The 15,153-nt window shown below is 33.6% G+C and overlaps 1 protein-coding gene across 1 annotated transcript; it reads left to right on the top strand.

Moving 5' to 3' along the window:
- Nucleotides 1-605: 605 nt before the first annotated feature.
- On the top strand, nt 606-14,610 carry LOC123678121 (zinc finger protein 2 homolog). The gene is made up of 9 exons (XM_045614934.1): nt 606-861; nt 2,113-2,247; nt 2,335-2,556; nt 6,600-6,746; nt 6,830-7,165; nt 8,886-9,043; nt 10,426-10,761; nt 14,053-14,250; nt 14,310-14,610. Exons 1-9 carry the CDS (start codon nt 724-726, stop codon nt 14,362-14,364), a joined length of 1,725 nt encoding a protein of 574 aa, XP_045470890.1. The 5' UTR covers nt 606-723; the 3' UTR covers nt 14,365-14,610.
- Nucleotides 14,611-15,153: the final 543 nt, after the last annotated feature.

The raw sequence follows: 15,153 nt of genomic DNA on the forward strand, positions 1-15,153 counted from the left end.
TTAGGAGATTCTCAATTCCATGACTGATAATACAATATTCACGAAATTAGTCCAACGTTTAAGAAATCCTATTTTAATAAACTTCATATAATATTTTACGAAGTATGTTTCAACAGGATGAATAAGCATTATTACTATCATCAATATATTTTCCCCTGGTCTGAGTAAGAAGCATAAAGGGCGCCCTGAACATTCACATTACAGGACGGTTTCCTATACCCTTTTTATCTTCATATTGAAAAATATTTATCAACATGAATAGCTGCATCAATATCCACTTCCTATAAAATACAATTACCTATATTCCCTGAAAATATTTTGTTGAGGTTTTATTTTTCCCAATTTTTAACTACGCCTATGGTTCCTATGGTGTTTGTTTGTTTTGTAAACATAGCATTTATTATGACGACAAAAGACAAAACATTATATGCTTTGAATATAGAGTTGCTATATATCTTAGAACATTAATAATATCTATATTCTAAGCTGTTTATGGTCTGGCTATCCGCTAATAAAAGCACAGATTACTATAAAAGGATAGGTTTTTTCATGATGAATGAACATAGAATTGCTATTCTAGTATTCTATGTTCTAATATTCAATGTCATTCGTGCTTTTGTGTTGTTTGTATGTGCGTACGCCATTTTATAGTTACAAATTCGACTTACGTACTCTGATTTTAGACGTGACGACGTGAGTGTTTTCCTACACGGAAAAGAGGACATGGATATAACAGCTTATCTTAGAACTCCCCTTCAATTGGATAAGATTTGTAGAACTTGTCTTTCTGTAAAGGGAGATATGCGACCATTGTTTGGGGCTTGTTTGGATGAAATGCTTTCTTCTTTTGCTTCGATAGAGGTAAAAATTGATTTGTTCAGTTGTCCTCTTGAATGAATTGGAGAAAGGGGGATCTTGGTTTTAGCTACTGAATTTCATAATCTGGTTCAAATTTTGAAAAGAAAATATCTACAATTTCTTTAATAAAATCTATCAATCTACCAAATTATCCTGTTTTGATATACATCATTATTATTCAGATTGAATTGATTGATAGAAGGATTTGTAATCAGATTGTAATTGGGAATCCATATTATTGATTTATGCTGGGACCTATTGTATTAAACTTCTTGTCATTTAGTCAAATTTTCGAAGTGACGGATATGCTTTGAGCAATACTAGGGCCTGTGAAGAATATTGAAAAATGAAAAGTCAAGCTAAATTTATAAAGTAGTTGAACACTACTTTATAAATTTAGCTTGACTTTTCATTTTTCAATATTCTTCATGCAATGTAATTGATTTGAAAAATGAGAAGTTGGAAACATGCCCCTGGAAATAACATAATAATAATGAAGCTTTATTTATTTCTGATTCCTAAGTCAGTTTTTAGAACTGGTAACAGAGCCTTCAAGAAAATTAAACAATTTTTCCAGATGAATAAGCATTAATAAATGGACTTAGCACATTTGAAATAACAAAAAATGGAATATGATAAAAAACAAAAACATTAATTTAAATGAACTTGAGTTTAAGGCACATCCTCTTAATATTTTTCCCACTTGTGCTTATGATATGGTGTTTAATGTGAGAACGATGATATATAATGGATTATTCGGATATCTTGCTTTTCTGTAAAAATCTGCTCTCAGATGTTGCCTGCAAATTTTAAAATAATAGAGGCAGGCACTGACCTGATTCAATTCTACAGTTGATTTAAAGACATTATTTCTGATGTTATATACCAAGTTTACCTACTATAACATTTTCAAAAATCAAAATTTATTCAATACGTTGATATAATTTATCACATATTTCTTTTGTCAGCGTATAATAATCATGTCCGAAGATAGATTATGTATGACCTTATTTTGTACTCTTTGCATGTTGGTCCTCGATGCATTTCCCCAGCAGAGGAATAATGAATGAATGTTACGAAGTGATTCAAACAATTAGTTAGTTTTAAGTTTTACCTCTTCGATTGCCAAGGCCATTAGTCGGTCACACAATTATTTTGTTTGATTGACAATATACTTATCCTACAGATACATGCATTATATCATAACTGGATATATCTAAAGGAAGAAAAATTACTAAGTATATTTAATTATAGGTAAAGCAAGAAGATGATTTACCCCATCTTATTTGTGTTCAATGTGTATTACAGTGTAGTAGAGCTTACACTTTCAAGCAGTTGTGTGAGAAATCTGACACTTTATTGCGTCAGTACATGTCGCCAGAATTTCAGGTATACATTTAGAATATATAACGATAAAATTCACTTCAATATTGAAAAAAATACTTCATAAAATGTACATACATTTTATATTTTTAGGCACAGTTAGCTGAAAATTTAACTCTGGAAGTTTCCAAGGATGATATCAAACCATCTGAACCAATACAAGAAGTACAACATGATCAAGACTTACAAAGTTCACAAGAAATAGAGCAAACACAACAAATAAATTTTTCTGCTGATGATATTTCCAATGTTATTATTGATGATGGTATTTCCACAAATTTTGTAGCCTATAATGAAGAAGATGGAATTATTCAGGTATAATTTCTACATATTGTGTAGTTATGAAGTTGGATTTTTTTTTGAAAAAATCAGTCTTCATTTTAAGAAATATCTTCATTGTTTTTTTTTCTCATTATTTGAATATGATTATTAATTAAACGTGGATCTCAAAAAGTGAAAAAGTCCCCCCAGAAACTTTGTATATTTGGGAATAAAACAATGTGAATATCCCAGATGAAAACATTGATCATCACCAAAAATTTAATTTTTGTGAGCAGAGAGGTCACATGCGTCAAATTTCCTTTTTGGTCCCTTAGTAGGGTTTTTTCTCTCGATTAATTAATTTCTTCAGCGTATTTAGATCATTTTCAAATATACTGGACCGTAAAATTTACCTAAAGGAAAAAAATGGGTTGAATTCAACTTTGAGTAACTTACCGGCGTGAACCTAACCTAAACCCACTAGCAGACACTTTCCAGTAGACCGTTTTACGAGAACACCCGAACGCGGTCACCAGTGGCGCACTGACGAAAGCCAAAATTTATATTGAAAAGACCGCATAGATAAGTAGATAAAAGACTGTTACAGCATGCAATAGAGGACATGGAGATTTCGAAGTTGACTATTTCGAAGCGAAACAATGGAATGCATTACAGAAAAGTTAATTATCGAATTTATTTCTGGGAATTCAAGAAGTTTTCATTCCTGAATATCTATATTTCATATTAGGCATGTGAAGTCGTTATACCGATGTGATTGACCACAAAAAAATCGGCTAGTCGCAAAGGGATGCAGGGGACGACTTTCCATCCCCTATATTTCAAAATTTTATAACTGGGAAATCATTCTCCTGAGTATAACCATATTTGTCATGCGGAATCGTTATTCTTATGTGATTAACCATAAAAAATCAGCGACTCGCATGGATGATTTTTCATCCCTTATATTCCAAAATTGTATTATTCGGAAACCTTTTCGGGAGCATAACTATATTTGGCATGTGAAATCGTCATTCCGATGTGATCGCCGAGCACAAGAAAAATCAGCGACTGTGAGCTATGAATTTTTGAGATTTGAGGGATGAAAAATCAATTCCAGTATCTCTTTGCGAGTCGATTTTTTTGTGCGTAATCACATCGGAATGACGATTTCACATGGCTAATATGGGTAGGCTCCGGAGAACGATTTTCGAGTCATAAAATTTCGAAATATAGGAGATGGAAAATCACCCACTGCATCCCTTTGCGAGTTGCTAATTTTTTTTTGTGTTCAATCACATCGGTTTAAATACAGAAATACAAGATTCTAATTTCACCGAAAATATTCTCAACTTTTTCAAATTGAATCTTGTATTTTATTGTATACTCACAGGTATTTTTTTCTCAATTTATATTATCATTTGGTATACATTTCCTAAGCTATCTTGGGTACGGTAGAGCGGTGTGACTTTGCCAACGGAGGTGACTTTGCCGAACTGCCTAATATTTCAGTTTCACTTTGTTTCCGTAAAGTTGGCAACATCTTACAGAAATCACGAATCAACCACACTATATACCCGCACCTCATGCTGCAACCGTCGCAGTCTTCTGGCGTACTTTGAATGGTGTGCTACGGTATGTTTTGTGAGCGGGTAATTTTTTATCGTGGGTAGATATGTGAAATACTAGGGGTTGTGCAGAAAATATGGCGAACGGTACATCGAAATATATTAAGCAGCTTACTTTACATTCATTAAACGTCACGTTAATAAAAAAAAGAAAACATTTGGTCGAGAGGATTTCGACATTTCGGGTAATTTTTCTATTGTGGCTCTTTGGCCGAGAGACATTGCCATATACCAAATTTGTTTCACCTGTTTCATTTTGAAGCACAATTAGGGTCGTCGATACAAAAAGAAGTTACAATTCTTGAAATATCAAATTTTGTTATCGAAACATCGAATTTTAGTTTCTTTCTGTGGTTTCCGTAAGTCACAGACTACCACTTTGGTTTTTCTCATTTAAAGTCCCTCGATAACTCTCAAAGTATTAATTAGTATAGGGTTTGATTAAATAACCCCGACTTTGTATATAGAATCCACTGTAATAATAAAGTATAGGTTCTAATCTTAAGTTTTGATGAATTTGATTTGTCCAAGTTCATAATCTTCTGAAAAACATTTTTCGTCCAAAACGCGAACAGTCTTATAATACAAAATGCAGAATTGTAAAAGAAAAAAAAAATTGAAATTTTTTTGCCGAAATATTAAAAAAAAATGTTAGTCCTCATCGCCACCATTTTTTTCATAAGAATCCCATTAACTCATGAACCGTTGAGTGTTTACCCAAGATATGGCATATAGCTGGAATTGTCATCTGAAACGTTATCCAATGATGCAATAATATACTGAGTGTGCCATTTGAAATAAGGAAGTAGTAATCCGTTTCGGATATAACCGGAAGCCGAGCCGGAAGCTGAAGAGATCTGAAAATATTTTAGGGAGAGAGATCATTGTCTCAAATACCAACATGCAAATTTTCAGCACAAAATTGTTAACAGTTTTCCATAAACTCCTAATAGGTCATCGCGGTAAATCATCCTGTTTGCGTGCATTCAACTTAAATTTGGCATAGATATTCCAATTCAAAGTTTTCATTATGAGATATGCTCATTTTGATATCTCAATACAAATCCACAGGGTGATATTTTTTCTGGAACAGTGTCCGCTTCTTTCCTCTAGACCAGCCATACTCAACCTTTTTGCACCTCGGGCCGCATAATTGCTACTGTTCATTCTTGCGGGCCGCAGTAATTTACCTAGTTGTAAAACTAGCTTTAGTCCGCGCGGTTTTCATTTATCGCGCATAATCAAAACTTTTTTTTTAAATCGGTTACAAAGTAGCCTTAGTCCTACTAGTTCCTGTCTGTGAACCAAATTTTATCAAAATCGATTCAGTGGTTTATGCGTCAAAGCGTAACAGACAGGCAGATTACGTTTTTCGCATTTGTAATATTAGTAGGGAAGTGCGAAAATAAAAATATACGGGGTGTTAGGGAAACGCTCCCAACAACGAAAACTATTGACGATTTTGAGAAAATTGGAATAATTTTATTTTGGTAGGTACCATGATTTCTGAACTCTTTTATTAGCATAATTCACGCAATAATGCTAATAAGAGGTTTTAAAAATCATGGTACTGACCAAAAAAAAAATTAACCCAATAATATGACAATTTAACTGTATAATCAGCTAAAAAAACGCACCTAAGAATCCATAGAAACGAAAACTACAAGAGCAAAAAAGTGAGATAAGGCAATTTCGTTAAGAAGATTAAGTATAGTATGTACATAAAGAATCCATTGTTTATATTATGGATATAGTGTTCTGTGTGTACGCAATAAGGGAGAAACCAAAGTAAATGAGTAAATATTGATACCGTTATTTTTGCGTAATTTCGAAACTTTATTTGTGATACTATTGTGAAAATTGTAATACTGGACTAGACCGTTGCTCGGGCCGCATAAAAAGGGGCAAAGGGCCGCTCGTTGAGTATGGCTGCTCTAGACTCTAGAGCTTTTTTGGTGCACCAATGGTATTTTAGAAAAATGTAAAAAGAAACTTTGGTCCAGTACTAAACTTTTTGGTTTCTTGTGGTTTTTTCGTATCTGCTAGCGATTTCAAGAAAAAAAAATCAACCAATTCTCTAGTAATTATTAGGAAAATACAAATTATTATAACGATCCAGTTAGTAAGCCATGATGAATTAATTAATTATAAGTTTCGATAATCTTCGACCCAATCTGTAGTGAAGATTACTAAAGATTCGATAAACTGGTATAATCATAAAAAATCAGACTACAAGGACTGTACCTCGAAAACAAAGCGCATTAAATAACATGGCTTTGATTAGAAGTTATCCTAGTATCCTAGAGGGGTTTGATTATTTATCCCACTTGAAAGAAAATCTGGCGCTCCAATCGGTTAAGGATGTCTTTCAACGTTCTAGTGATATAAATAAATGAATTAAAGTACGAACTCTAGAATGTAATTGCCATTGTTCATGATGGAGTCAACCATTTTTTCATAAATGTTTTTTAGGTCATTGCTACTGACACTGGAGATATACAACAAGGGCAGGTGCAAGTAGAATTCAAAAAAGAAGATTTAAATATTGAGTCCAAACCAAAATTGAAGTATCCTTGTACAAAATGTTCTGAATCTTTCCCATTAAAGATAGATCTCAAAGTAAGTATTTTTTTTTTAAATTCATTTGAACAATTGAATCCAGAATATTTATAATTTGATATTTCTGAAATGACAATTTACAGATCCATTTGATGACTCAACATTACTTGGTATATATTTGTGACGTATGCAAAAAGCCTTTTGCTGAAGCAAGAATTCTTAAACGTCATATGAAAATTCATCTTGATAAAAAACCACATGAATGCGATGAATGTGGGATGTCATTTGCAGAGAGTTCAAATCTCAACAAGCATAAAAAGAAACACACTGGGGAACTGAGAAACATTGTGGGAAAGCCTCATTTATGTTCTGTGTGTGGAAGAGCTTTCAAATGGGCATCTAGCTTGTCCAAACATATGAAATATCATACAGGGCACAAACTTTTATCATGTGAATATTGTGGAAGGCAATATGTTGAGGTAAATATTATGAATGGTTGGATTTTCATCCAATTATTTAATAATTATTCAATAATAGTATGGTATGGATATATAATATGTGAGTGATTTTGTTTTGGCGTTATATAATTTTGGCCGTGTGAATACTTCTAGTTTTGTGCCAAATAATCGTTATTTGCGGAAAGTGTTGATTTTCTTCTTTCATTCGAAGAGCTCTGAAAATTTTACGGAAATGTTGCACGGTATTATAAAATATGGTTGACCGTCGCGTCGGTTGAGTTCAACCGAGCGTCAATTACCAAAATGTGTATTATAAACGTCAAACCAAAGGTTGAGCTCGGACTTAACTGGAAGTTGACCCAACTTGTGGAAGGAGTAGAGGTTTTGCCTCGAACCGAAGGTTCCTTTGAGGTAGATAAGAATATAACCTTGCATTCCATGTTTATTGTTCATGTCTAGATGAGGTCTAGAAACTAAAAATTAACAAAACAATAACAAGTCCATTGATTTGAGTGTTAGAGTGAAATTTCTTTTCAATGCTAGTGTTTATTTGGTGTTCAATATTCAATATAGATTATATAGAATTATCAGTTTTTTCTTTTTCTTTCTGTGTTCGGACTAGAACTGTCAAGGAAAAACTATTAAAATTGAACGAGCAGTGTAGCCAACCTTAACAAATCGGCCATAACCGATTGCTGTATAACCGCCACAAAAAATATCTTTATAATATCCGCTCCGTTTCAACCGTCGGTTTAATCTAAATTATGGTTGGGCGACCGTCGGTTCCTACTTTATAAAACCTGCTCTAAGTGAAACAACGTGCCGTAATTGGTTCCGAAGCTTCAAAGACGTTGATTTTCATTTGGTGTAATCAGTTGATTCAAAATCTGCATAAACTTCAGAAAATATTGGAACTCTACCTGTTGCAACATATACTCCGGACAGGGGCGCTTACAGAATTTCTTCAAGAGGGGGGGGAGGGAGGTGCGCAGTACCGAATTCACATGAAAGTTATGCAGAAGAAAGTATTTCTTTTCATTTTTCAGCATGCATCATCGCTCAAGGAGGGCGGGGGGGACTTTCGCATGCCACCGCTCCTCAATATGAAACTGACTCATGAGAGATTCTCTTTCTCGCTAAAATGCCTTAAAACATATTTGAGAACTTCTGCAGGTCAGAAGAGACTGAATGGATTGGCTAATGTCATCTCTATGACATTAGCGCTAATTTTTATTTCTCTTCTTTCAATTTTTATTTCTCTAAATAATCATTGAACACGAGAAAGGCATTGATTTATTTACATGAAAAATCTTAAGGGTCAAATCTTTTTGTGATAGGAGTCAGATTATAAATTTTTTATGAAATTATTTTTGTTCATTATTTCTTGAGTTGAGTTCTACTTCCAGAAGTATCAAATATTATACAATGAATAAATCTGTTAAATTGAGACCTGGTTCAAACCGATTTATCAATATGATTAATCCGTTGTTTTTATTAACAAAGTAAATCATGTGATCTTTTAGGTCGAATGTTTCTGATATATAAATAATGCTATTGTACAATTATTGGTCGCAAATTCCGCAATATTTTTCTAAAGCTCAAGTCAACAGACAACAATTCTCGATCAAGATGTCAAAGCGGTTTGATTAATAATAAAAACTGAAACACACATAAGTTCGTTGAAATTTAAGTAACCTAATTTTATTTTATATCAAAAACAATTTTCTACTGAATTTTTCAGGCAAGAAGTTTGCGTATACACATAAGGTCACATACAGGAGAAAGACCATATGTGTGTGATGTTTGTGAAAAGAGTTTCACTCAACAATGCAATTTAGAGAAACATCTCAGAGTACACACAGGAGAAAAACCATATACTTGTCCAGTATGTAATAAAGGGTGAGATTGATTTTTTATATTATCTTTTCAGATTCAAACATATTAATAAATTTTTTTTTATGGTTTTCAATGCAATATCTGCAGCTCATACGTGGTTTTGCACCTATATGAATAACGATCGCGGATAAATATCGGAGTTCTGCATGTAGTCATCTTTATGGTCTAGTTAGTAGTTCTTTTTACCGAGCCACTGGTCATTAGGCTATTCAAAGCAGGGCCGCCGCTAGATATTTTGGCGCCCTGCAAAATCAAATTCCGCCGCCCTGATTTGCCTAATTTATCTGATTTTTTTTAAGGAACCTATGTTATTCCTCATAAACATCTCTTTAATTTCATTTAAATCGTATTTTAACTTAAAATCATCTTCTAAAATTAATCAAAAGATGTTTTGTCGATTTTTTTATGACAATTTCAGCTATATGCCCTACCTGGGGTAAAAACTCAACAGTTCATGAGTTTAGAGACGTATCTAGGACGTGTCAAAGATGGCACTTGGCACGGGCGCACCAAGGTCCGCAGTCGAAAGAAAAAATAAGGCGAAATAATTCAAATGAATCACAACTCGGTTTTCATAGAGTTATATACGCCTCGCAACGAGCGATGCCGAGGAATCTGGAAACATTAAATTATTGCGCACCAAGCCTATAATAATTACAATAATATCAACAAAAGTTTGAGTTGAAAAATAATATTTTTTTGCGCTTCATCAAGCTTCTCGGTATTTCTTCGACAAATGATACCATCTATTTTTCTTTTTCTAATAGTATTGGATTTTTTTATGAACTCTGTATCGAGTTCAGTAATCACTTACTAAGCATCTTCATCTAGTACCTAACCTAATTCTGCTAGGAATTCCGTTTGAACTTGTCGGTTTCTTCAGAATATAGATTTCAGAAATCATCAATTTTAAAATTATTTTCCCTGTGTATTTGCATTTTTGTCTTCTGATAGGGTTTTACGAAACAAGAACTGCATTGGGCGGTTTAACCAAAGATTTCCAAATGTGTAAAGATGTTAAGGGTATCACAAAAATTTTGTTCACACTTTTCAACATTATATTTTCAATTCAAACACAAGAAAATGACCTTACTAAGCGAAAAACTTATACAACTGCACGATGTCAAAAAATATACTTCGGAAATGAGCCTACTGCGTATTTTAGGGCATTATGCTGGTCGGTTAGCTGAAGAAGATTATGAAAGAGTGTTCAAAAGATCCTGACGCCAAGTTAGTTTTTCTCTTTGACTTTTCCCATTTTCATTGTTTTCATGTGTAACAATTATTATTGGTGAATAAAGTTATTATTATTGTCATAATATTAGTAGAATTAGATTGTTACATACTTCAGTTGAAGATTTTCAAATTTTGATTGTATATTTCAGATTCACTCAATCTGGGTACGTGAGTATTCATATGCGTACTCACACTGGAGAAAGACCATACGTATGCCAAACTTGTGGAAAAGCTTTCGCTGGTTCCAATACATTAACAATTCATCAGAGAATTCATACTGGCGAAAAACCATATAAGTGTCAATATTGTGAGAAAGCGTTCAACAGGCAAGAAACACTGGTTATTCACATAAGATCTCATACAGGAGACAAACCACATGTTTGCGAAGTATGCCATAGAGGATTCACATCTTCAGGACATCTTTCAGGGCATATGAGGACACACTCTGGGGAAAAACCTCATGCCTGTGAAATATGCGGTAAAAAGTGAGTTTTATTTCATTCTGAACCCAGGGGTGTAGATTTTTTTTCCTGGAGGTGGCAATTGAAAAAAAATTGTCAGGTACACATCAATTATTTTAACAAAAACAAATACTTATAAAACGTACATACACAACAAAGAATATTATAATAGTGTATTCTAAAACAAGTTGCAGAATGGGCTCCTATTCCAACATGAATGCGAAATTCGAACGCATGAGTGTTGGAATTGCCTTCTGTAACGAGTATTAGACGATATTTCCTCTATTTCAGTCAAGTTTTGTGAAATATTGTCGAAATTCAATGAAAAATTCAGATTATACGTCCTAGTGACATTTATATTGTATCTTGGCAGTTGGTGTGACTTACGAAAATTGACAGATTATGGAATTTGAATCGTTCGTTTCGAATTTTGAAATAATTAATTTATAATTACGCTTTAAATTCGTTAATTATGTCTGACAAAATCGATTTAACACCAACAGCATTAAGCGAAATTGCAAAAAATGTCGCAAATCATTTCACTAAATCCAAATTATATCATCTTGACATCTTAGGAAGTCAGTGTAGACAACCACAAAACGAAAAATATAACTAAATATTCTCCTCCTGTCGAAAATTCTATGTAAATGGAATGCAATTATCGAAAATTACAGCGATAATTGCATTGTAGGCAGCGAAATGGCGCTGCGATTATTGTTTTGTTCATAAATGCATAGTTTCTATGCATCTTACACAGTTCGAATCTATGGCATCTATGGAATCCATGTTACTTTGACAAGTTTATTCGGGAAATATTCCCCAGAATTACACTCGTGCATCAAAATGACCGGATAATTTCGCATTCCAGCGTGTTTTCTTTGAAACCTCTTCACTCGACGTAGTTCGCGAGTCACCACTCGAGCTGCGCTCTCGTGATGTTTCGCGAACTACATCTCGTGAATCGGTGTATAATCGAATATTGTCTATGCTCTTGTGATATTACAACTGATTCGTTTGTTCTTACCTTATATGATCCTCTACAACATACAAAAATACATGGCCAATTCAAAACGGATGTTTTCATAAATTAATTGCAATTTGAATGAACCACATTTGATTTTACAACACAGCTCAGATAATTTTCCAATGCGTATAACTCAGTTCACTTCTTTGACAACTCCAGTATTCAAATTGTGTGACGAGAATGATACAAAAAACTGAAAACATGGGATAAGTGTATACTGACGACGAATGCAAAAATCACATATGGCAAAACAAGGGGCGACAAACTAATAGATAAGGGAAAATAATAAACCTCGGACGCAGACGTGCTTATAGTACAATGAAAGTAAACATCTTGAAGCGATTGCAGCAGCCGTCTTAGAATCCGGAGTCTTTACTCTAGTTCATTTTTGAACAAGCATCATTGAAAATTTTATAATTTGTATTTTTGGAAATATGTAGAAGCTTCTTGTTTCGGAAAAGATTGATTATATCGCTTCCATACTTTTCGAGTAGAGTAGCTTTATTTTTTTTTGTTAGGACGATAATCGCCCTTTATTTGGTCCATCAACTCGTTAAACGTGAACTGGCATTCTCCATCACTATTCCCAAGACAGCAGTAGACATTTTCCATTGATGTTTCAACATCATTGGCGAATGGACCATTTTTCTCATCTGTAGTCCATACTCATCACTACGTTCTTATGCTCTTTCTGAAGCCATTTTTCAACACTACTTGTAATATAATATAAACGAACTTGTTGAATTGTGTTCTTGCACAATTCAACTCGGCATTTCCTCTGGCAGTCAACATTTGGCGGAAGGGGTTTTCGGTGAGGAAGGGCGGGAGGACCCCCTCGTGGTGAATACTTTCATTTTTGGTGCTGAAAACAAGTAGGCTTAGGGCCAGTTTCATAATCCATGCTAAAGAGCATATATGGTAAAGACTGTTTCATTAGGAAGTCGCCTTCAAATGAAGCTTGAAAGTGGTTTCATGAACATATTGCTACCGTCTTTTAGAGAAAGCTTTCTTTTATTCGTAAGTGTTAAATTTTCTAGGGTAATGTTTCATGAAAATTAAAATTTGGTTGAATTGAAATTTCGTGTAAAGTCACTGAAAGTCCTTAATTTCAAATATGATAATTTCAACAAAAAAAGTTTGTGTGGTAGGGGAAACCGTGTGATGGAAATGACACAAAAGAATGAGGTTATGTTTTGTAATCATAAAGCATGCGCTTGAAGAAAAGGATCCGTTTCTTGCCATAAAGGGCCAATATCGATACTTTATGAGGAAGAACACTTCAAACCATCTTCAAACCTCAAAATTGGTTTATGAAAAACGTTTAATTTGTAAAGGAGATTTCTCACGGAAAACGAGACTTTACTCTTGTTCATGAAACAGGCCCTACGACGGTCTGCCTTATTTTCCCAATATCTTCATTGAAATCGATGTAAAAAAATTAACCAAATTTCAAGAAGTGATTTTGAAATACTTTTTCTGAACTGATAATGGCTCAAGGTTTATACCCGTTTGGATTGTATTGGAAGAAAAACTTATTGAGGAAATGACATGTCATTAATAATAAATTAAAGTTTCGGAGTGTAAATGTATTTTTGTGTAATTTTTTTCTGGGTCGAGAGAATGCCATATGAGCACGGACAAATTCAAGTTTTGTGCTGGCATCCTCCCGACCATATTTTGTACTTTCTCCCACATATGAAGGAATGAATAAATATTATTATTATTATATAATTCTGAATAAATGTATCTGTTAGAAAAAGAAAAAAAGGAAGAAAAAAAAAAGTGTTTTTTTTGCAGAGACATATAAAATACGCCAATTTTCAACTATCGTTTTAGCCAGAACGGTTTAACGGACAAAAGATTTGTAGGAGATTTCATTTACTTTGTTTTTATAGGAGGAGGTAATTCATGAAAAATGGGTTATTTCCGAATTATATGTGGAAATCCGCCCAACAATGAACTTTTTACCATTTCTTGTTCCGTCACGAAAATTTGGTGGCAAATTTCATATTCGGATTCAGCATCCCAAAAAAACGTAAGAATTAGAGGGAATCAAAACAATCCAAAAAACTTTCACGTGTGAGGGATTCGTTTGAGCAAAAATTGACTGGACTGTAAGGTGTGACCAGACCGTTTTTCAAAGGTTACATATTCCTCACCACACTCAACAAAATATTCCTCAAAATTACATCCTAGCTGATGCTTTGAAAAGGAGGTGATTAGTCATGAAGCATGATTCTCTTGATCTCATCTACACAATTTCTCGAATTATAATGAACTATATCTTCTAGGTTCGCCGCATCTAGTAGTTTGAAGGTACACATGAAGAGTCATACTACAGATCCGAAAACCTATCACTGCAAACTGTGTAATAAAGATGTCATAGGTATACAAGGTCTCCAACATCACTTATCAAAGCACAACCCAGAATGTGAGTGGATGAAAGAGGAATATGATAAAATTCAAACTGTTCAAGTTGCTGAAATAATGTAAGTAGATTCGAAAAATTGGTGAATTTTTAAATTCTCAAGAATTTCTTGTTTTTCAGAACTACAGATCAAGCTGTACACACCCTCCAAATTGCTACAGTTTCTACAGGATAATCTATCAAACTCTAAATAAAAACTATTGCATTTTTTGGCATCTTCTATATGTTAGAGCTATTCAAATGATAGATGTTCACGATCAAAAAACCTAAATGTATTAATAACTTCTAATACTTTTACTGAATATCATTATATTTATTGATCGAATTATTCAATCCATAATGGTTATATGTGTGCCTGTACATATGAATGGAAATAATTTTATGTAAAGCTCAGAGCAATAAAATATAAAGGTATAAATTTTTTATCTCATTCGTGAACCTGAAATCTTGAACTCTTTTATTTACCTCCGAATTGAAGCAACTCCGAACACAAGTTCATAAGACCTCTTTTTCTTAAAACGACCTAAGGAATCAACCTCTGAAGTTGTGTACCGTAGTTAGCAATAGGAATTATAGGTGTAAATTCGTTCTCGAAAAAATTGATGTACTAGAATTCACATGAAAAATGTACTAGAACTTATATAAAGAATATAATTTTCTCATACCGTTCCTGTGAAACTGATTATCAAGGCCGCCGGCAGACATTTTAGCGCCCCGGCAAAATAAAATTTCGCCTGCTTTTCCTGATTTATATGATTTCCTTCAAAGGAGCCTCTGTTATTTTTCGTGTTTTTTAACTTAAAATCTTCTTGTCAAATTTATCAAACGACGTTTTGTCGATTTCATCAAAAAACATCTTTGATTGTTTAAAAGTACGACGCTTTATTTATGAGTCTATAGTAAAAAGGCGTAAAGGTGCAAAAAATCTTTTTTTATCAGCTGACTGTGACAATTTGGCGCCCCG

Source organism: Harmonia axyridis, chromosome 4 (assembly GCF_914767665.1).
Source record: "Harmonia axyridis chromosome 4, icHarAxyr1.1, whole genome shotgun sequence".
In the NCBI taxonomy this organism is placed as follows: Eukaryota; Metazoa; Arthropoda; class Insecta; order Coleoptera; family Coccinellidae; genus Harmonia; species Harmonia axyridis.

Bases quoted from the DNA above. Each gene is read 5' to 3' on its own strand.
- LOC123678121 (XM_045614934.1), top strand. From the start codon at position 724: ATGGATATAACAGCTTATCTTAGAACTCCCCTTCAATTGGATAAGATT. The intron at 6,747-6,829 runs GTAAGTATTTTT...GACAATTTACAG, and splicing joins CATTAAAGATAGATCTCAAA to ATCCATTTGATGACTCAACA. The intron at 9,044-10,425 runs GTGAGATTGATT...TGTATATTTCAG, and splicing joins TGTCCAGTATGTAATAAAGG to ATTCACTCAATCTGGGTACG.